Source organism: Gopherus evgoodei, chromosome 12, assembly GCF_007399415.2.
Source record: "Gopherus evgoodei ecotype Sinaloan lineage chromosome 12, rGopEvg1_v1.p, whole genome shotgun sequence".
Lineage (NCBI taxonomy): Eukaryota > Metazoa > Chordata > Testudines > Testudinidae > Gopherus > Gopherus evgoodei.
The window spans coordinates 16,582,278-16,605,538 of record NC_044333.1 but is presented as its reverse complement, the minus strand read 5'-3'; the positions used below and the strand labels follow the sequence as shown (position 1 = coordinate 16,605,538).

Genomic DNA, 23,261 nt, shown 5'->3' with positions numbered 1-23,261 from the left:
TCTGCTACCACCCTTTGACACCACGATTTGGACTCCCTCTTTCTTACAAATGAGTCTCAAAGTTGGAAAAATACATCTCTTCCAGTAGTCCTAAGTATTTCTAAGGCACCCATTATATCTGAGCATTAACACAGCAATTAAGGTTTATATGGCAGGTATGTCCATGGGATCTTGTGAGATTGCATTTAGTGCAGAATCCATTTACATCACCAAAAGCTAAGAGGAGAAAAAAAAATGGACTGTAAAACAAAATACATAGGTGTTTCTTTTGCTTACTTGATCATCTCATATTTATCTACTCAGAAGCTGTTGTGTGTGTGTGTGAGGGAAGTTGTTAAGTTTCCTTTTGGGGTGGGGAGGATTTTGTCCACAAGTTCCCTTAGGATTGTTATATTTTAATGCACATGCCTGGTGTTGCAATAGGTATAAAATGGAAAAAGCAAAGGGGGTATTTTTGAAATGAAACCAGTTATTGTTGCCATTTGAGTGGTTTAGAGAATATAGGTAGACCACAAAGGCTGTTTAAATGAAGTTGTCTGTGCTGCAGGGGTTGCATCAGGGCCAATGCACTGTAAGGGAGACACCAATTCTCTTTGCTTCAGCAAATGCAACTCATTTAAACAGCTTAAGGTCTTGCCCAATCACAGTCTGGTAATTTGGTATAGCTCACCAGTTCTGATCCCTACATCTAGACAAGGCTTTCTGTGTTCTTTTTATTAGGCACTGAGTGCTTTAATTTAACAACTACATTATTTCTATTTAAACATCGCAGAATGCATCACTGAGAATCTGCTGTGAGCTGCAGCCTACCACAGGTCTATTCTGCATCCAGCAGTGCAGAGCTCTGTATGCCAAAATGGAGAAAGACCTTTGGTCTCTTCAGCTGCTCCTTGCATCCTTGCGTAACCATAGCACCCAGTCCAATTTGATTGCAAAATACTTGGGGAGATTAGAGAGATTGCAAAACCAGAAAATGCAGTAATAACGGGGGATTTCAACTCTCCCTATATTGACTAGGCACATGTCACCTCAGGATAAGATGCATAGATATAATTTCACCTCAGGATAAGATGCATAGACCCTGTGAATGGCTGCTTTTTGGAGCAGCTAGTTCTGGAACCCAGAAGGGGAGAGGCAATTCTTGATTTTGTCCTAAGTGGCTCCCCGGATATGTTCCAAGAGGTGAATATAGCTGAATTGCTTGGCAATAGCAACGATAATGCAATGAAATTTAACATTCTTGAAGGGAGGGAAATACCAAAAAAATCCACTACAGTAGCATTTAACTTCAAAAAGGGGAACTACACAAAAATGAGCTAGTTAAATGGACATTAAAGGAACAGACTCGAGTAAAATGTCTGCAAGCTGCATGGAAACTTTTATAAAACACCATGATAGAGACTCCAACTAAATGTTTCCCTCCCAACACACACACAAAAAAGTAAGAAGACCGAAAAAAATGCCACCCTGGCTAATCAGCAGAGTAAAAGAAGTGGTTATAGGCAAAACGGCATCCTTTACCAATTGGAAATCAAATCTTACTGAGGTAAATAGAAAGGAGCGTAAACTCTAGCAAGTCAAGTATAAAAGTATAATTAGACAGGCCAACAAAGAACTTGAAGAGCTACTAGCAAAAGACAGAAAAACTAATAGCAAAAATGTTTTTACGCACATCAGAAGCAGGAAGCCTGCCAAACAGTCAGTCGGACCACTGGACAATCGAGGTGCTACGGGAGCACTCAGTGAAGACAAGAGAAGCTAAAGGAATTCTTTGCTATTGGCCAAGATGATCAAGGATGCAACCCCATGCTCTGGGTGTCCGTAAGCCTCTGACTGCCAGAAGCTGGGACTGGACGACAGGGTATGGATCATTCCATAATTACCCTGTTCCATTCATTCCCCTGAAGCATCTGGCATTGGCCACTGTCAGAAGACAAGATACTGGACTAGATGGACCATTGGTGTAACTCATTATGGCCAGTCTTCTGTTCTCCACAAACCAATTGTTGTCTCAGGTCCATTCCTGAGTGTAAACAAGGCTGTAGTAATAAAAACCAATAACGATCAAAGATTTAACATATAAGCAAATTAAAAATTGGCCCAAGCTTAAACTGCCCATACTACTAAGGTTATAAACTGGGACACTTTGGGGGCAAACACTTGCTACTCATGGTGGCTGCTGCCAGTTTTGGCTCAACAGTGGCCCCGGCATGTGTCTCAGAGTGGAGGGATTTTTACAGTCCCATGGTATTCTGAATGAGTTTATCATCCAACTCTGAAAAATGTTTTAGTTATTGAAAAATCCCCCCTTTTGTTGACATGAAAAGCCAAGTCCTGAAAGAAGTTCCTAGGACACCAGGACATAACATGGAAAACCAGGACTGTGGCAGTAAAATCAAGCCCTAGGGGGTACTTACCCTAGCTGTCCAATTCAGATCTACGTTTGGATCGAGAAACACAACCCCTGCCCCCAACATGTGGTTGCCTTTCGCTGAAGTTTTGTTCAGTTTGTTATGGAGAGAGGTCCCAGATGCCAAATTTGGGTCCAGATTCTGACTCCAACATCCTCTTCCCAAAGTTAAGGGGTGTTCATGGGTTCAGTTTTGGATTGGGCCCATCTCTGCTTTTTGCATACAGATACGGTGTGTGTATGTAAACAACAGGATCTTGATTGAGCAGCCAGCTTTCTCTGTTGTCTCCTTCTCCTGATTATTGCTTGCATAAGGGAAGCTTATGTGCATCGAAAGTTGTGCACCACTGGTCCTTTTTCATGCTGTTTTTTCCCCAAATCCACTTAATTAGAAAGAGCCTCCAAAATAAATAAGTACATAAACAATACAGGTTTGCTGTTTGAACTAGCTCTTACAAAAAAGCCAGTGAACAGCACCGATAAGGAGGAGTTCAGCTGCATTTTCCAGCAACAAACATCTCCCCTAATGCAAGCCACATTTCTTTTGTCCAAGTGCAATGGGTATTCTCCAGAATGGATATGAAAAGTAATAAGAAACTGTGTGATTTAGTGATGACCCTCCCAGTGTCTGCTTTGAACGGACCTATGTCTGTTGTCAGGAGCCGGGCTGTTTTCAGCCATCAAAGCATTTAGCCGAGTTTACAGTCTGTTGTTTACACTACTCTCCTGTGCTATATTTTTTCTGAATACAGTTTAACTATTACACTGGCCCTGTGATGAGTATTCTTTTCATTTGGGGCCGCAGCTCAGGAAAAAAGCCTTGGAGCATTGTTTTTGGACACATACGTACACAAGTTATTAGAACACAAGATCAAAGGAGGTGTCCCACTGTCTTCCTTTCAATGCTTCCATTGTGTTTGTATGCTGAAGCCTGCTAGAGAGTTAGAACTGAAGAGGGGGGAGAGAGAGGAAAAAAAACCTTTGCACAAAGGTACTTGTCACTGAGAGAAGCCCATAAAAGATGATGTGAGAAAAGACACCAGGTGGAGTATAAACCACCCTTATTGTTAAGAAATGCAAATAAAAATCCTCTTCTATATTAAAACTTTCTCACTTTTCATCTCTTAGATGCTAAGGGAAAAAGACTCTGATTATTGAAGTCATGGCACTATTTTTTATTTCACCTTCCTTTTCTTGTGTGTAGCACACTGTACACGATGTTGACTTGAGTTATTTTTCTACTTTCTCAGCACATTATAATAGTAGTTAGTAAATTTCATCTTAGCAAAATACTCTCCAGAAGAAAAAATTAAGGAGAAATGCTTTCAAAGAGCTCAAGAGTTGGTCTTTTTACACAATATGTCATATGGGTGGGATGTACTGCAAGTTCAAGTTATTTGGGCTGGAACCTCTTGGCCCATGTTTACACCAGGGAAACTTTTACAAAAGAATCCCCACTAGTTCTATCACAGTCCTTGAGTTCCTGTTAGTGGAACACAGAACCCTTCCACGAAGCAGACCTGCAGATAACCCCCCTTACAATAGCACCTAATATTATCTGCATCAGAGGCTGCACCCACACCGAGCACCTAGCCAGGTCCTGTGCACAGTTTGTCTTGCAGAAGGGACTCTATACCAAAGCTGAGTCATCTTGCTGAGCTCAGCCTGGCCTTTGACCATGAGAACATGGTAGTCCACAGTATGTAGGGTTCTAACCATGGACTGGTAAATCCTTCGGGCAAGGAAATTCCCTTGCCAACATTCAGAGTTTTGGTGCTCAGTGTCCTGTAATTGGCCAGTCTTCTCTCTGGCTGTGGTGACCTCCACCATCTGGCCTTTGTGTTGGAGATGGGATATATAGCTGACGGTGTCTTCAGAGAGAAGACTTTTGCTTGGCCATCTTCACAACAGACAGAGTGTTGTGAGACGTCACACCACCTTTACCAGGTGATCCAAGATAGGTGCCAAGGGCTGGGTAGGGATTGGACAGGAGTTTTAGGACCCATGAGATTCCTGAACCAGGGCTTACTAAAAATCTGCTGATTTAGCCAGTTATTTAAAAAATGGTGGGAACATTAGATCCTGACACAGTCTCTAGACTGCTGCTCCTCTGGAATAGAGAGATGTCTGGCACCAGAAGAGTCCTGTGGCCCATCCGTGTCCAAACAGCATTCTTTGTCTCCCTTATCACCATCTTGCTATCTCTCAGCTTACTGCATATGATGGGCTGAGTGTTGACATCTGCACTGGAGCTGCGCCAAGTCCTCCAAGCAAAGAGATAAAGGAGGATACCAGTGTCGAGGCCAATGTCCCATGAGCCTAAACAGCTTCATCTCAAAGAAAACACTCCAAATGCACCAAGAGCTTTGATTACCTCAGACCTGCCTCCAGGACAGGTGTGACTGAAGATAGCTCTTCACATTTGGGACAGCCCTAGAGAAAACCAGGATCAATCTGGCAAGGTCACAGAACTCACACCGCCATGAGCGCTTTCTGGATGCATCTCCCTGAATCTGAATATGAATGTGCTCATCTGAGATAGACATCTTTTTGCTGCACAAATACTGTTTGAAGTCATTGGCCAGTCTTCCTTCCTTGGCCAGGCTGGCCACCAGGGGGTTACCAAAATAAATTAAATAGTTTTAAGAGACACGGCTTCTGTGGTGCTGTGGTCATGAGGAAGCTGACTGGAAGGCCCCCAAGGTGGAGGTGTCAAGTGCTGTGTGATCATCTCTGCTGATGGGATTGCTCCAAATCCTTCTGAGTACCACTACAGCTCTTGGGAACGACAAACCCTTTAGCACTTGGGGAATTCTATTTGTCTTATGCTATGGAGCTGAGAGTTCAGAATGAGTGTCCTGCTCAGTTGACATCTTTAGAGATGTAAACATGATTTCTTCCTTATACGGCACAGCCATCTTCATTGAAACTGGTTGCTGCTCACCTTACATACATGGATTTGATGGCGGAAGAGGGCACAATTTACACTTTTCTGTCTGGGAAGAATATCTGGAGCATGTCCTTTCCCCCCTGCTCCAAAAGAGAGACTTGGGCCCTGGATCTCTGCAGCAGTCAGTAAAGAAACCACTTGAGCGAGAGTCTTCATAATGTTGACACCTATCCACTAGGGCCGAGCCTGAGACCAGGACTGGACTAACCTTTGATAAGGGGAAGTTTAAAAAAGAAATGAGGAAGCGAGACAAAAGTGAGGAAATCTAAAATCTGTAAACTCATTATGGAGGCTAGTTGACATAGTCACAGAAGACATGCATAACCCAAACCAAAAAAGGAAGTATGAAGATATGGGGGGGAAACCAATATGGTTAAATGGCACAGTTCAAGAGATTATTCAAGTCAACTATATGTATCCTTCAATGAAAATCCAACCCTAGTGATAGAAAAGCACATGAACCATGGCAGATAAAATGATGGATGGAAATGAGGAGGGCGAGGAATTCAAAGTACACATACACAAAGACATGAAGTCAGATAACAAGAAATTGGTAAAATATATCGGCGGGGGAAGCCTGTGAGAGAATTGGAGAGCTGACTGCACAAGAAGGGGGTAAAGGGACAATTAAGGAGGACAAGGACATTGCAGAGAAATAGTGTGCTTTTTGTGTTGCAGCCTTTACCACAAATGATGTCTGAGAGAAACCATCTGTGGAACTCTTGGTACTCTTTTTAAAGAGAAGAATGCTGCATGTAGCAGAGTGGTCAGCAAGGGGCTGACTGGGTTAATCAGAATATTTTGGATTGGGACCATGCTCTACCCCTCCCTTACTGCTTGTTCAGTTGGTGTGTATTTTCCCTCTCTGTTATATAGTTGAAAAAAGCAGCTTGTTCCCAGCCTGCAGTCCTGTAACTAGAATGTTTCTTGTGCACTTTCTTGAGCTGTCCCTTTAAAAAATTGCAACAAACTGATAAATCAAAGGGCAACAGGTTACCAGGACCTGAGATGGGACTAAATATAGTTAAGCGCTCTTCTATAGGAACTATGAATTGGCGGAACTGCTAAGAAAAATATCCAATCTCCCATTAAAATCAGTGAATATACCAGAGAACTGGAGGGTACTAAATGTGCCTGGCTTTAAAAAGTAACTAGAGATGATCCTAGAAATTATACAAGTGAACTTTGCTTTGGTACTGGGAAAAATTGTTGAAATGATAATTAAGAATATAACATGAACAGAAAAAGATGAACCTGATATGATGGAGCAAACCAGCATGATTTCTCTAAATGAAAATTGTGCCTCACTAATTCACTAGAACTCTTTGAGCACATCAACAAAATAGCGCATAAAGGAGAAATGACTCCCATAATTTATTTAGGGTTTCTAAAAGCTTTAGGCAGGCTGGAAATGTGGAGAGCTGCATGGTGCAATCACCCCTGCTCCACCAATTTGCACTTCCATTGAATTCTCCTGCCTCTGATGAGCCTCCTGCCTCTGATGAACACTCCTTCCAGGTACATCTCCTGCTTATACTATTTTGAATGGCATTCAGGTTCATGGTAAGCCTGAACCCCATTCATGCTGTCTTATTTTACATTGCCACATGCAGCCTGGTGATATGTGTGCCATTATGCTAGCCCTGATTTTTGCCTATATTCTGTAACTGTGACTAAAAATAACTGTTATTCAAATACGTAATCAAAATAGACACAGGTTGTATTATTGATATTGTCTTATGTTAGTACTTTTGATGCACTTCACTGCACTCTTTCTATGGGCATTAATACAGCTGCCAGAATTACAGACATGATTTCTTCCAGTTCTACATATCCATTTTTCTACTGCAAATATTAGCATTAATTTTACTGAGCTATTGTCTGTTGAAAATAAATTCCCAGTGTGATCTTCTGTACTACTTTTTTGGTGAGAGAAATTTATTTCCCATCCTCAACATATTTTACCATCATATCTGGATTCAAAAGGGTTTTCTATACACTCTGCAAGATTATAGTATAGTCAGCACTAATGAAAAAGGCAATGGATAATACTATATATCATGGCTTTCATACTTCACAAATTCCACTGGGGTCACAGGGTTAAATTAGAGACCTTTTAATCATTGGTACAGCTTTATGAATGATTGTACTTTACTCTGATAGTTTATTAGACGTCACTACTTAACATATGTCTGACTTCTTCGAAGAAAAATCAAAAGGCTTTGTGTAACTCAAAGACCCTGCAGTTATGAGGATCATTGTAATTCTACTGAGACAAATCTTGAGGGCCTATTCAGTTTGTATACCATATATACTCAGGCCAAATGACACTGAAGTTTGCTTGAGCCAAAACTGAATAAGGACCTCAAGAATTAGCCCATAAAGAATAATTAATACTGTCCTTCCCTAGTTAAAGAATAGTTATTAATTATTCAATCTAATATAATTGTTGTTTCTTATTTGTGTTATGGAGGCTCCATTCAGACTGAGGCCCCATTGTGCCAGCACTGTACACACACACACACACACACACACACACACACACACACACACACACACACACACACACACACACACACACACACACACACACACACACACACACCTATTTACAACCTAATATATGGACCATACTATGTACCTAGATTTTTCAAGAGAAACTCCTTACTTTCAGTATGATATGTTCCTATGTGACAAGCCTGTTGTTGCAAAATCATTACTGGTCATAATTAATCAGGACTTCTTATTACATCTCATCCAAAAGATGGAACCTCTTATAACACTGTGCCTCCTAGACCCACACTGGAGCATTACTTAAATAATGACTCTGAAGGAATAATGCCATCTACTAAATCATCATCACATCTTCCTGAAGCACCTGGATATTCCTTGGAAATCTTCCATTCAGGTAATAAAGACTGAGTCTTGCTTAGTTTACGAATTCTAATAAGATCACAGCCCTGAACTGGTGTGACTGCAGAACATACAGTAACACACTTGATACATGAGAATATTCAGATGAAGCATAAAACACGAACTGGCAGAAAATAAATATAAGATAATGACTAGATTCTGATACAGTCACCTATCTGAGAAGGAAGGTACTTCCCTATGTAAATAAAGGTGGTAGAGTCTGTCTGTGAATGAGGATTGTACGGTAAGAGGTTCATATCTCAGCTTGAAATAAAGTCCATGAAGCATAGTGTTTAATTCTGCTGGGAAAAGTTTCAAAGTGTAAGTAAAAACAAAGTTTCTGAATGGATCTGCAGCCAAAGTATATTGTAGAGCTTCCAAAGAGCCATATCAGAGTATGAGATTGCATTTGGAGTTTCAGGCAAAGTTATAATCAGAATCCCATGTGCTCTGCGGCAATGGTAGAAATTCTGCAGCTGGTTCAGATAAATTAATAATGTCAGATGTTTATTGAATTAGATATGAAAATGAGTAATGCAATCAGTGTTATAGTCCCCATATTATTTATTTTACATAAAATTCAGTTTATTCTGTCTCCAAATTCTCAGCTTTCAGGATGCCCCAGCTTGACATCTTTAGGTTTCAGAGTTAACATTCTATGAACGGGGCAGGTCACACCTCTATCACTGTGTCCATTTATACTCCATTCATGTTTTTCAAACTTTTCTTCACAACCATGCAGGCTAGAAATATCTGATTCTGTGACAATTTTTTCTATAAGAGGTGAATTCCAGTGCAAATTCCAGGGCTGATGGGACTGATAAGTGACGCAGAAACCCTAGCCCTCTTGAATGTGATAGTTTGCAGTGAAAATCAATTTACAAATGCTTGGGGAAAACAATGAAAGAATGTTGTGTTTTTTTGCTTATTTCTATATTCCTAAATGGAACAAAGAGCCCTCAAAAGTACACTAGAGCTAGAAATAACCAAGGTCCCCATCTGGAAATGTTCTGACCATACATGGAACTGTGTGTATGTAAGAGAGAGAGACTAACAGACAGCATGCAAGAGGAAGGTGATCGTTCTCAGAAGCTGTGGTCATGGCTAGGAGGAATAATATGAAGGTATCTAAAGACATACATGAAGTTCAACCAGAAAACAGCAGGCATCCTTTAGGACTCCAACCTGCTAATGGTGGCCACCTGTCCTTTATTTTAAGGGGCAAAATAATTTGGGGCCTGATCCCACAAGTTGCTGAGCAACTCCTATTAAGTGCTGGGTTCTGTGAAAATTTTGCTCAGCAACTTGAAGGATCAAGACCAGAGTGTCTAATATCCCTTATCAGATCAATACAGGATGAATTTTGTCCCATATTTCAGCAATAATTCTGCAAAAAGCATATATTGTTACAAATATATAATGCCCTGACCCTGTCATGATGTCTGCACAGATGGATCCCGACACCATTGTGAAGTCATGGGGGCTCTGCAAGGACTTGTGGTGCAGCTGTGTTGAGCTCATGGCAGAACTGGGGCCTCATTTTGTTTCAAGAGTTGAACATTGTGCGGTAGAGTCCCTTTAAAAATATTGCAGGGCATTTTTTTAAATTGCCCTTTTATTTCCTTGAAATGTATTATGTAGATAGTCACTGTAACCCTGAGTAAGTCAGAGTTAGATTTAGCTTAAGAAAAAAGGCCACGCTGGGAGGAAAATAGAACTGATATTATAATTTCAAATTGCTTAATATCTGTCAGAATTTTCACAGGTGAATCTCAAGCCCCAAGGAGTCTGATTGATCTAGCCCCCCCTCCCCTTTCTTCTCCCCAAAACAAGAAGCAGTCTTCAAAGGAACAAATACATAACATAAGATATGGGCCAAATAAATTATTAAAATATATAAAAAGAAAGATATTCAAAAAGAGATGCAAATTATTGGCTATTTGACAAGCAATTGATGCTATTGCAATCACTGAACATTGCAATTCATGAGTTTTATTTACTAGACAGATAAATAGTTGAAATAATCTGGAAAGCAAATTTCTCTCTTTCCATTATTCAGGGAACAATCAGCTATTAAATGTTTTAGTTAATGTCTCGATAGTGATTGTGATTTGTAGAGTCACTTCACATCAGAGTTTCACCACATATATTTTGGAATCTCGAACAAAGATGAGTTCCAAGCCCATCTCCCCTGAAATCAAAGTGTTTGAAAACACAGATGCAGACTGGAATTTTTTGGCCTGGGCCCATCTGGACCAATCCCTGTATAGTTTGAGTAGTGGTTTGTAGAGTAAAATTCTTGGAAATCTCCATTTTTTTCTTTCTCAAAACTTAAACTAGTAATCACGCTGCTGTCCTTGTTCTCTTTTATCTCTCTTAGCTGAACTCCAAGAATCCGGAGGGAGATGTGATTTTCATAAAATAAAAAATAATGACCAGCACAAGGAAGGAACTAAGTTTTTAATGACTAAAAATTCTCTTTACAAAACTGCAAGTTTTTTGATGTATCGTATCTGTAAAACAATAGCACTGTCCCAAATGCTGGAAGAGAAGGTTTTTTTAAAGTTTGATTTTTGTTACTCATTTATTTTTTAAGGCTGATTGAGGCTTTTGTCCACCACCCTAAGCCATTAAGAAACATCTCTCGAACTGAACCTGCAAAACTTTTCCCATGTGAGCAGTGATTTCAGGGAGATGGCTTGTGTGAGGAAAGATGCACATGAGTAAGGTATTGAACCTTACACCTGTAGAATATCTGCACTTTTCAAAACACCCCAGCTTTTCTGGAAATTAGGAAATTGAGAATCAAGGGCTATGTGGTTTTAGGGTGCCTGTCCCTCAGTTTCTGAGAGCCTGAATTAACTTTACATTGAGGAATAACTTGCAGAAGTTACAAGATACATTTGTATTAAACTTCCAGGTATGGGTGCATTCCGCATCAGTAATGACAAGGCAGTATGTTACTCTGGGGTATGAGCTCATTCACATGAAGAATTTTTTTAAACACTGAAAATATAGCAGAAGCACCCAGAACTGTGGTCCTGATGCAGACGAAACACTCAGAAGTCAATGAGACATTAGCTTCTGAGGGAGCACAGTAATGGGTAATTAAAATGTTTGATAAACTGATTTTGAGTCCAGTCCTGCAGCCCTATGGGGTTAATCTTGTGAGGTTTGAGTGCTTTCAAGTCTTGTGGAAGCTGATGGTCCTGATTCTAGGGTTCCTTACAGCTCCTTTGAGCTGGCTCCAAAGCTGGGAACACTGTTCTTTCCCCCATGGGATACTCCTGGAGTATGGGTGCTTCCCCAGTTTTGAAGTGTTAGTGAAACTGTCCCCTGCCACAATCCCTTTTGAAGCCCCTGGCATGTAAGGGAAGCATAGGGTGTGTTGCTGGAGCACATTGCACTCCAGCCTGCTCTGGGCTGTTGGTCAACCTTATAGGGTAGTTTCAGCAGAACCTAAATTAGAGCGACCTCAGAGGCTGTTGTAGTTTGCACCAAGGACTGCTCCAGTTCCCAGCCGATCCCCTGTCTAGGTGCTGCAAAGCTGGCATAAAGCCACTTTTATTATCTTGTGTCTGCAGTGAAATCACTTTGGCTGGCATGGACAGTTGGGACCAATGGGAGAAAAACATAAAAATAATCACATTCAATAGACACCTTTTATTAAAATGTGCAACCCTAGGGGCTGATAGAGGTTGTATATTTTCTTCATTGAGCCCTGAGGGGAAGAAAAATTTGGAAAGCTGCAGCTAAACGTGGGGAATGATGGAGACCCCAGTATGCTTAGAGCGTGCAGCCCGTTCCCAAAGTTTCATCCCTGCAGCTGTATGAACTAGTGCATCAGGTTTAGCAAACACATTTCAGTTATTACAAAGAGGCCTCCTCCTTTTGCCTTCCCCGGGCTTTCTCTGTGGCTCTGTGCTCTGCTGCCTGTGTCTGGCTGGAAGTGAAATGCACTAGAGCTGCTGCTGCTCCTTTCTTTCTTTCTTTCTTTCTTTTTTTTTTTTGAGACTCCAAAAGGATCTTTATTCCCTTTCATGTGCCGCCTCAGTCCAATAGGAATCCAGAGGCTGCCTGCAAGTGGTCTAATCTCAATGAGGTGTCAATCATGTTCCCTGGTGGGTGAAGTAAGGTCTTTTGTAACCGCCTCTGTCTTTGGGAAAAGAGGAGAGAGAGGAGAAAGACTTCAGCAGAGAGAGGAGGAACGCAGGACCGTGCTGCAGAAGGGGAACTGAGATTTGATTTTGCTTTTGCTTTAGCAGGGAGGAAAGTGGAGCACATGGATTTCTAAAAACATTGGGATTTTATTAAAAAAACCACCACTGAAAACAGTCCAATGAATCGCAATTGCAGATCAATGCAGAGAAATGGGGAAACTTCACTCGAAACATGGTTAGTTCCTTTCACTTGCTACTCCCACAGCCCCTTTCTTCCTTGTTTGGATTTCATGTTGTTTGCTGCGATTTTTTTATACCGGTGTCTAATGATCTTCCTTTATTATTTTTCCTCCCTACACTTTCCCATGGACCTGCCTAGCTGCCGTTTGTAAACCCAGAGAAAGTCCAGAAGGTAGGGATGGCTCTGTATTGCTAGTAACTTTCACAACCCCTCACCCCTCTCTCCCCCTAAAACTTTCTGCGGCGGGTTCGGTGGGACTGTGGTGGCTGGTTTAGGATTATACCCCAAGTGCTGGTCTCTCCTCCCACCCCTCCAACACTCCCACCCTGGGGCAGGCAGAGGGCATGGGTGTGCTGCTCCAGTGTGTGGCATTGTCTCTTGTGCTTTCCTTAGGTGATAGTTTTGCAGTGAACGCCTCCCTGGCTCGGAAAGGGATTGAGGACTGGATGGTGAAGCAGAAATACTTCGGTAGCAGCGGGGACAGCAGTACGGGACTCCTGCAAGGCTGCCAGCACCGGGCTGTTTGCAGGCTCTCCAGCACCAGGGTATGTCAGTGTCTCAGCTGCACAAACTCCCCCTCCCCCTCTCCCTCTCCTCTTCAAACACTAAAAGCTCCCAAGCCCCTTTCTCCCTTCCCTTCCCAGGGTCAGCTGCGAGGCGGCTCTCCTTTGCCCAGATGCTGCTTTTAGGGGCTGCGCCGGTGGGTGGCTTCCTTCCTGGTGCCCCTTTGATGAGGTTAGAATCCCAAAACAAACTCTGCTCTGGCATAAGAGCCTGCTAGAAGTACAAGCACCTGCCCACTAGTTTATTAGCAGGATGATTAGTACAAAACCTACTGCAAACAGGAGCAAACAACCATTGGAATGTGCCCAGCTCCCAAAATCTACCAAGAGAGGCTACTATCTGCGGCAGAGAGTTATTGCTGTGACTCTTTGACGTAGGAGTTCCGGAGAGCCGAGCCACGAAGGAGCCTTTTTATTACTTTCCAAACGTGTTATTTACTGATTTGGTTACACGATTAGTGCATTGGTGATTTTATTCTGAAAGAGTTTTTGAGCTTGCCACTTGTCACTTCCCAGCTCATATGCTCCTGGGGGAAGTCTATATACCCCACCTCACCCTAAATTCTCCGTGTAAAGTTTGGGCTAGAGTAGGGTTGCCGGTTTCTTTCTTAATACTGTCCTTTGAAACGGAAGGGAATGATGGGGTGTAGGAGACAGTGATTCTCAAATACTGTCCATCTACTCTTCTAGGATCTCATCCAAAACTCACTGAAGTGTATTGAAAGACTCTCACTGATTTCAGTGTGCTTTGGATCAGTCCCTTAAACTGGGTCAGTGGAAGAGTAACCTGAGAGATGAGGAGACTGGAATCTATGCTTTGCAGTGCAGGAATGTGTGTCAGAAAACACAGTCAGGGCAGCATCACCAAACATCCTGCAGACTTTTGTGTTTGTGAGGAGGCATTTCATTGTAAATGGTGCAGTTTTACTTAACATCTGGACTGTACATTTCCTCTTGTTTGAGATGTGAGAATGGATGAGAGACTATGTTGGGGTCTTAAAACCTTTCTCTTGTGCTTGGGGGTCTATAATCTTAAAACCTTTCTCTTGTGAGAAGTGATAAATAATTTGGAGATCATTGGATGCTAAGCGAAAGGAGTAAGATGCTATATGTGTTATTTATTATTGATGGACAAATTAATTTTGCTCACTGTTAAACTCTTTTAGCCACCATTGGTTTGAGGGTTTGACTTGGAGTTTTGTGTTGCAGGAAATGTGATGACAGTGTGAGAAAGAATTTCTCATTTAAAATAGTGTGTGTATAATCTGTATCAATAAATAGAACATCATAATTCTGCCTGCAATTATTCTTCAGATGTGTGTTCTACCCTTAACTGGCAGGTTTGTCTAGGAAAGAGAGTCTCAAATTTAAACTGAATACAAAAAGAAAACATGAGTTTAAAATACAGGAAAAACCTCACAAATTTGAACATAAGTTTTTTGAATCTCAATGATATTTTGAGAGATTTGCAAAACTCTAACTCCATGAGTTTTATTCATCTCTACATATATTAGTAAAAAGTAATTGTTTTTCTTAGTTAATTAAGCAATTAGCTAAATTATCCATACTTTTTACTGTCCTCTAAAATTAGTTAATTTGAAATGTGTTTGAATGTACTGTTCCGTAGAGGGTGTTGACTTGTACCTCCTAACATATAGTTTGGTGTAGAATGTTTCAAAATAATCGTGGCCTGATAGTGCCCTGAATATATGGCCTCATTGTCTGTTAATTGCTTTAATGCTATTGGCATCCTGCTGGAAGTGGGCTGTGACAGTTAATTAAGGTTCCTTAAAATATGAATTTTATGTGATATGGAAGCAGATATTTCTACTACTATAGCCGAAACAGATATACTGTGTGTAAAGGTTTATGGAGTCAGCTTGCAAGACCATTTCTAAGATCTAACTTTGATTCACTGATCTACCAAGATATCATAGAATCATAGAAATGCGGGGCTAGAAGGAACCTCGAAAGATCATCTAGTCCATTCCCCTAAGCTATCAAGTGGACTGCAGCCTAGCATCTTAGTTATTAGTTAATTTTAAGATGTAGAAGTGACTAATATTTATAATCAATTTTACGGAATGCTACATAAAAATTTACATACCTAAACAATACCAGACTGTTATATTTGAATCAGTCAAAGTTTTTTCTTTGTGCTTGTGCCATGGTTGAAAGTTTGGTTTTCCATTAAAACCTATTTTAGTGAAAAAAATCACATTTTAATGATGATTTTAGTGAAAAATCATATGCTATTGTGGTTTGTGGTACAAATAGTTAAATCAAAAAGAGATAAGACTGTGTGGATTTAGGGAAATATCCAATTGAGTTTACATTAGAGAAAAATCAGTGGCTCTAGGAATATTTTTGTTCACTATTGAGCCTCTTCTCAGGAATCTCTAAAAAGAATCATGATGATGATGATCTGTTTAGCATTTTGGACCTGATTTTGTGAAATTTTGTGCATCTTCTCTTGGCTTTTGATGAGAGTTGAGAGCACTCAACAGTGTTGTGCTGCGAAGTTTTGGATTGTCTTGATGAAAAATTGTTCATAATAGAGAAATCTGACAATACATTACATATATATCAGGATATAAACCAGTTGCAGGCTGTTTTCTGAAGAACAGGGCCACTAAAATGGTCTGCTTCACTTCTGTCATCCAAGGAAGTTGACACTAATGTAGCTGTTTTAAAGCAACAAGGAATGAATAAATTAATAAAGTTTAGTATGTTCACTTAAAATATAAGATGGAATGTACATGGATGAGTTTCCTAAACCCTATTTAAATTAAATTAATAGAGATATCCTATCTCCTAGAACTGAAGGGACCTTGAAAGGTCATCAAGTCCAGCCCCCTGCCTTCACTTGCAGGACCAAGTACTGATTTTGCCCCAGATCCCTAAGTGGCCCCTCAAGGACAGAGCCACAACCCTGGGTTTAGCAGGCCAATGCTCAAACCACTGAGCTATCCCTCCCCCCATTTCTGTCCACTGAGGCCTTGGCTCCATTGGTGCTTTACAGCGCTGCAACTTTCTTGCTCAGGGGTGTGAAAAAACACCCCCCTGAGTGCAGCAAGTTACAGCGCTGTAAAGTGCCAGTGTAAACAGTGCCCCAGCACTGGGAGCGCGGATCCCAGCACTATAAGCTAATCCCCTCAGGGAGGTGGAGTACGTGCAGCGCTGACGCCGCGACCACATTCACACTTCAAAGCGCTGCTATGGGAGTTTCGAGTGTAGCCAAGCCCTCAATCTTGAACTGTTTGCCAGGAGCCTGGTTCAAAAATTCAAGAGCTGTTCTATTACTGAACTGTAGTTTAGAGTGTTTCCTGACTGGAAGAAGATTTGCTCAGCTGGTCTCCCACCACGCCCAACATTCATGAGGAGAAAACTAATTAGTGTCCAGCTATTGCAAAATGCATCAGTCATCTGAGTAGGATGTCATAGTAGTAAATTGTTGTTGGGGGAAGGCACGAACAAGGGTGAAGTGATTGCATTTGAAATATGCACTTTTGGTGTGTAAACAGCCTTGTCTTCTGGGATAAGAGCTCTGACCTCATTAAAGCATTGACACCTGCCCAGCAGGGGCTGCTATGCTCTAAATTTTTTAATCACTATGTAGGTTAAATTGCAGCCATCCTGTTCCATGACACTGAATTAAAGAAAAAAGCAATTTTGTGGCATCCATGAAAAGTATGGTGGCTTGAGTTATCTTCTATTTTTAATGCTAATTGAAACCACTAGGAGGTTGTACATTACAGAGCCTTTTAGGGAAGTAGAATACATGTTGGTTGCTACTTATGAAGGAGTTAATTTGAGGCTGGAGGAAAAGGGAAAAGCTTCCTGTGACTCAGGCCATGTCTACATCTAAAATTTTGCAGCGCTGGTTGTTACAGCTGTATTAGTACAGCTGTATAGGGCCAGCGCTGCAGAGTGGCCACACTTACAGCAACCAGCGCTGCAAGTGGTGTTAGATGTGGCCACACTGCAGCGCTGTTGGGCGGCTTCAAGGGGGGTTCCGGGACGAGAGAGCAAACCGGGAAAGGAAACCAGCTTCGCCGCGGTTTGCTCTCTAGGTCCCGGAGCCAGCCAGCAAACCGCAGGGAAGGAGACCTGCTTGCTCGGGGTTCCGGGACCGAGAGAGCAAACCGGGAACGCCGCGGTTTGCTCTCTCGGTCCCGGAGCCAGCCAGCAAACCGCAGGGAAGGAGACCTGCTTGCTCGGGGTTCCGGGACCGAGAGAGCAAACCGGGAACGCCGCGGTTTGCTCTCTCGGTCCCGGAGCCAGCCAGCAAACCGCAGGGAAGGAGACCTGCTTGCTCGGGGTTCCGGGACCGAGAGAGCAAACCGCGGCGAAGCTGGTTTCCTTTCCCGGTTTGCTCTCTCGGTCCCGGAACCCCGAGCAAGCAGGTCTCCTTCCCTGCGGTTTGCTGGCTGGCTCCGGGACCGAGAGAGCAAACCGCGGTGTTCCCGGTTTGCTCTCTCGGTCCCGGAACCCCGAGCAAGCAGGTCTCCTTCCCTGCGGTTTGCTGGCTGGCTCCGGGACCGAGAGAGCAAACCGCGGCGTTCCCGGTTTGCTCTCTCGGTCCCGGAACCCCGAGCAAGCAGGTCTCCTTCCCTGCGGTTTGCTGGCTGGCTCCGGGAACGCGAGAGCAAACCGCGGCGAAGCTGGTCTCCTTTCCTGGTTTGCTCTCTCGGTCCCGGAACCCCGAGCAAGCAGGTCTCCTTCCCTGCGGTTTGCTGGCTGGCTCCGGGACCGAGAGAGCAAACCGGGAAAGGAAACCAGCTTGATTACCAGAGGCTTCCTCCTTCCACGGAGGTCAAGAAAAGCGCTGGTAAGTGTCTACATTGGATTACCAGCGCTGGATCACCAGCGCTGGATCCTCTACACCCGAGACAAAACGGGAGTACGGCCAGCGCTGCAAACAGGGAGTTGCAGCGCTGGTGGTGCCCTGCAGATGTGTACACCTTCAAAGTTGCAGCGCTGTAACTCCCTCACCAGCGCTGCAACTTTCTGATGTAGACAAGCCCTGAGTGGATTATCCCTTATCAGTTTTCATTTATTCATCTTGTTTATTTTTACAAACTATTTCTGCCAACCACCATTATTTGAATTTTTTTTAAAACTGAAAAGCAGCTCTGTGCTAGAGGGGAAATTTTTAAATATAGCATTTGCTTAATTCAATTTACTTTTATCTTCAAAGCCATAACAATTTTTACTAGTTTCTTACTTGAGTGTCTCATCAAAATCGGAGTTCTGGGTTGAAAAATCAGTTATTTTCAATTGCCTGTATGGTCCCAAACAAACTGGTACTCACTGAGCCAAGTTGGAAGTTATCATGATGGAAAAGCTAGGAAAGACTTTAGGTACTGGTATATTGTTAGGACTTTATACAGCTCTTGAATTGCATGCTCCACTCTTCTTGACATCAGTGAGATTGCACACCCTGGCTGGGAACAGTTTACAACAGTTCACTGGTTTTAAGATTGGGGCATGCTTTCCATATGTTCTATGCCTGTAACTTCTATTGACATTAATGGGCATTCCATGCATTGTTTGGGAAGAGAATAGCCCGCAAAGTGTCAGCGTCGATGCTCTTCTAATGGGATCTTTCTTTTAAAAAAGATTGATCTGTTTAATAGTGTGTGTAAGCATACATGTGTATGTGTACATAGATATAGTCTGTAAAGCACACATATAGATAGGTCATGTCTGCTGAATGAAAACATAATTCCCTAAAAATAATTTTATGATTTATTGTCCAGATTCACATTGCCTTGAAGGCCATTAAAATGGTAGAGTTAAAATGAGTAGAACTCTCTTTTGAGAGGCTGACCTTTTGTCAGAAATATAGAAATATAAGTTTATATCTATTGGATAATTTATCTGGCTACCATATTGCTGTGTTGACTACTTAAAATGTTCTTTTTTTTAACTTGCCTCCTGTCAAGTAGGCACATAGTCTACCTCATTGTTGGAATTTTGTAACTAATATACTATACTGACTTACAGAAACCTGGTTAAAATTAACAATGAGTTTATCAGTTCTAGGTATTGCTAGGGTTTGAATAATTGTGAAGTTTGCATGCATCAGGTGTAGTAGACCAAAACAAATTCACCCACATTTTGCAATGAAATGAATAGCAGAGAAAAGCCCTAAGTACTGTTGAGATTTTGGTGCCAAGAAACCAAGACAATTTAATTACTGGTGTACACAGTACATCTTGACCATGCTGGTTTGGGAAAATTACAATATGAACATTAAAAATCAAAGAATCTCTGAAAGTATTAGTGCCATGGTGATGAGATTAGTGAATTGACCAATACTGTAGCAGAAAACTGGATTCCAGGGGAATTATCCTTGAATGATACCAGTTGGTACAATTAAAAGCCACAATGCAGCAGCCATATGGAAAGTGTTAGACATCCTTACATGGTTTCAAAGTTATGTGCCAGAGGTTAAATTGACATATGAAGAAAATAATAAATTAAATATTTTGTGTTATGAAATTAGAAAGTCGACTTGCTTGAGCCATATGGAGGAGGTGGATGGGAGATGATCTGCATTTCATCTGGGCTTGTTTCAAAGATACTTTAGATTAAATGTGGTGCATTGTCAATTTGGGATGTTGATTAGAAAGCTAAATGGCCTGTGAAGTCTCTGCAAATAAACCTTGTTAAATCAATTTAGTTGATCTCTTCAGACAATGAAAAATATGAAAGTTGGAGTTACTGAGATTGATGTTTATAATGATGAAATATATCCTGTTTAGTAGCTGAGGGAGGTCTAAATCTGAGTGACATGGGAAGGTTATGTTACTGAGGCCTTGGCTACACTGGAGAGTTGCAGCGCTGGTGGTGGCCTTACAGCGCTGCAACTTACTCACCGTCCACACTTGCAAGGCACATACAGCGCTGTATCTCCCTGGCTACAGCGCTGGCTGTACTCCTCCTCTGCCTGGGGAATAACGACTGCAGCGCTGGTGATGCAGCGCTGCTCCGCCGGTGTGGCCACCAAAAGCGCTGTTATTGGCCTCCAGAGGTATTGGGGGGTATCCCAGAATGCCTGCTCAGCCACTCTGCTCATCAATTCAAACTCTACTGCCCTGGCCTCAGGTGACCCGCCCTTTAAATGCCCTGGGAATTTTAAAAATCCCCTTCCTGTTTACTCAGCCAGGTGTGGAGTGCAATCAGTGAATCTTTCCAGGTGACCATGCCTCCACACGCCAAACGAGCCCCAGCATGGAGCAATGGCGAGTTGCTGGACCTCATCAGTGTTTCGGGGGAGGAAGCTGTGCCATGACAGCTGCGCTCCAGCCTTAGGAATTACGATACCTATGGGCAGATATCAAGGGATATGATGGAAAGGGGCCATGACCGGGACGCGGTGCAGTGCAGGATTAAAGTGAAGGAGCTGCGGAGTGCCTATTGCAAAGCCCGTGAGGGAAACCGCCACTCTGGTGCTGCCCCCACAACCTGCCGTTTCTACAGAGAGCTGGACGCGATACTTGGGGGTGACCCCACCGCCAATCCAAGGACCACGATGGACACTTCAGAGCGGGGGGGGGGGTGGAGGTGGACGAGGAGGGGCGGGAGGAGGAAACCAAGAGTGAGGGTACTGGAGTGGGGGGAGACACCTCGGAGTCCCAGGAGGCATGCAGCCAGGAGCTCTTCTCAAGCCAGGAGGAAGGCAGCCAGTCGCAGCAGCCGGTACTTGGTGAAAGACAAGCAGAGGAGCGGGTTCCCGGTAAGCGGCTTTTATTTTCAGGATGGAAATGTTTCGGGAGAGGAAGGAGGGTTAGAGCTGCATGCATGCATGCATAGATGTGGAATAGCCCATTGATGTGGTCTATCACATCACGGTAATCGGCCTCGGTAATCTCTTCAAAAGTTTCAACCAGAGCGTGGGAATGCGCTTCCGCAAGTTTATAGGGAGAACCACTGTGGTCCTTGTCCCAGTCAGGCTAACGCGTCTGCGCCACTGTGCCGCGAGTGGTGGGGGGACCATTGCTGCACACAGGCAAGCTGCATAGGGGCCAGGGCGGAATCCACATTGCTGTAGAAGGCCCTCCCACTCTTCCCAGGGGACCGGCAGCAGCAAGATATCTTCAAGGATTAACTCCTGTTGGAAATGTTGGGAGAGTGTTCAGTGTAGGTGCACCCCGCAGCTGTTTGCTTTCCCCAATGCACAGAAACCCCAGCAAAGCCCTGAAGCAATCAGTCCCCCTTGCTCACCATTTCAGGGCTCCTGTGGGTTATGTGCACTCTATTTGGTATGAGAAAAGTATGCTAAAGTGAAGACTGTATGAAAACAGCTGTAACTCCCAGCGCTGCAGACCTCCAAGTGTAGCCAAGGCCTTAGGCTTTCCAATAACAGATAGCACCGCCTGATTTTATACATGAGAGGTGGGTGATTTTATGGAATACATTCTCTTCCTCTGTAAATTAGGGTGAAATAGAACAATGATATGTTTATATTCCATATTGTTTTAAATGTAAATAATTTCTTCCAGGCTTTTATACTAAAACTTCTTGCTTAGAACAAAGATGAGAAATTTGTTACATTCTGGACATTTCCATATGTTCTTTACACGAGTGTTCGTTAACCTCTGTAAGGTGGTTTTTTTTTTTTTTTAAGATCTATAATAAGACCCAGGAGGAGCTAAGTAAGTGGATATTTGTAGGCACCCTTTAGAAGATGATCTCGGTTGACTTGAATGGTTGCTTTTGAACTGGGTTAGGAACAGAGGAAAGAGGAGTCACTTGAGTATTGAAACTGTGTAAGGGTTGATTGTATTCTGAAGGAGGGGAATTGTTGTTCAATGATGATTTTTAAAACAAATCAGAATGTGCAGTCGGCACACCGTTATCGAATTTCTTGTGGATGACCTAAGCTTCGTGAATATTAGCATCAGAACTTGGTAGAAAAGTAAATGGCAGATATTGAAATGCAAGAAATATTTGGAGCAATTCTTTGTAATATGTCACCTCTCTTCCCCACTCTCCCCGCCATCTGCACTGCATAGAAGTACCTATAACTTTGAAAACTCAGACTATGGGCTGGTCTACACTAGGGAGGGAAATCGCTCTAAGATACGCAACTTCAGCTACGTGAATAGCGTAGCTGAAGTTGAAGTATCTTAGATCGAGTTACCTACCGTCCTCACGGCGCGGGATCGACGTCTGTGGCTCCCCCTGTCGACTCCGCTACCGCCGTTCGTGTTGGTGGAGTTCCATAGTCGACAGGAGCTCGTTCGGTAATCGATATATCGCATCTAGATGAGACACGATATATCGATCCCCGAGAAATTGATTGCTACCCGCCGATACCGCGGGTAGCGAAGACGTAGCCTAAGAGTCTCTGACTTTGTGGTATATATTAAGGTACACTTCAACTCTGAAAAGTGACTATGGGATAATGATGCCTTTTTTACTCCGTGTGTAAATTCAGTCCTATCTGCTAATGCATGTGAGTAACCACATCCACAAACTAAAACGTAGGCATGAATTTACTGACTTATGTGCTTAAATAAGTGGCAGTTTATAGCTGCAGTTGATGAAGGTATATTTTAAAAAAATTAGGGACACGGAAAGCAGCCCCCTTTGAACTATTTGGTACGGTGTCACCCGTGCTTTTTCAGCACCATCTAGACTAGCTCTGACACCCCTGTTGTTTGGGTCAATGTGTTCTCCAGAAGAGTGCCAATATGCAAATCATACTGAATTGGGCCAGGCTGCATCTTACTTTTAAAGAGATCAAATTGCATTGTGATGGCGAGAGCATCAAACTCATTTTTGGATGTTATTGACTTTGGATGTAAAGCTGGTCACTAGAGGCATCCACTCACTGTGTCACTTGCAGAGAGACTCCCCTGTGAATCCATGGATCTCCTCTGAAGTATGGAGAGGAGACTGCTTTTATTCTGAACAGAATTTAATTTATAAAACTTTTGAAGTGCTTAGATTTTCTGCCAACTAACCTTGGGCTTCAGTCTAGCAAATGTACACAGCATATGTAACGTTAGAT

General features: G+C 42.6%; 1 protein-coding gene across 2 annotated transcripts in view; it reads left to right on the top strand.

Annotated features, from left to right (window-relative positions):
* Positions 1-12,321: 12,321 nt before the first annotated feature.
* Positions 12,322-23,261, top strand: part of NKD1 (NKD inhibitor of WNT signaling pathway 1) — a 150,833-nt gene continuing 139,893 nt past the window's right edge. The window contains exons 1-3 of one of the 2 annotated variants that reach the window (XM_030582089.1): positions 12,322-12,668; positions 12,813-12,845; positions 13,068-13,219. In XM_030582089.1, coding sequence (XP_030437949.1) covers positions 12,644-12,668; positions 12,813-12,845; positions 13,068-13,219 — 210 coding nt within the window. In that variant the 5' untranslated portion in view covers positions 12,322-12,643. The remainder of the gene's footprint in view (positions 12,669-12,812; positions 12,846-13,067; positions 13,220-23,261) is intronic. The other variant, XM_030582087.1, reaches the window with a different exon arrangement.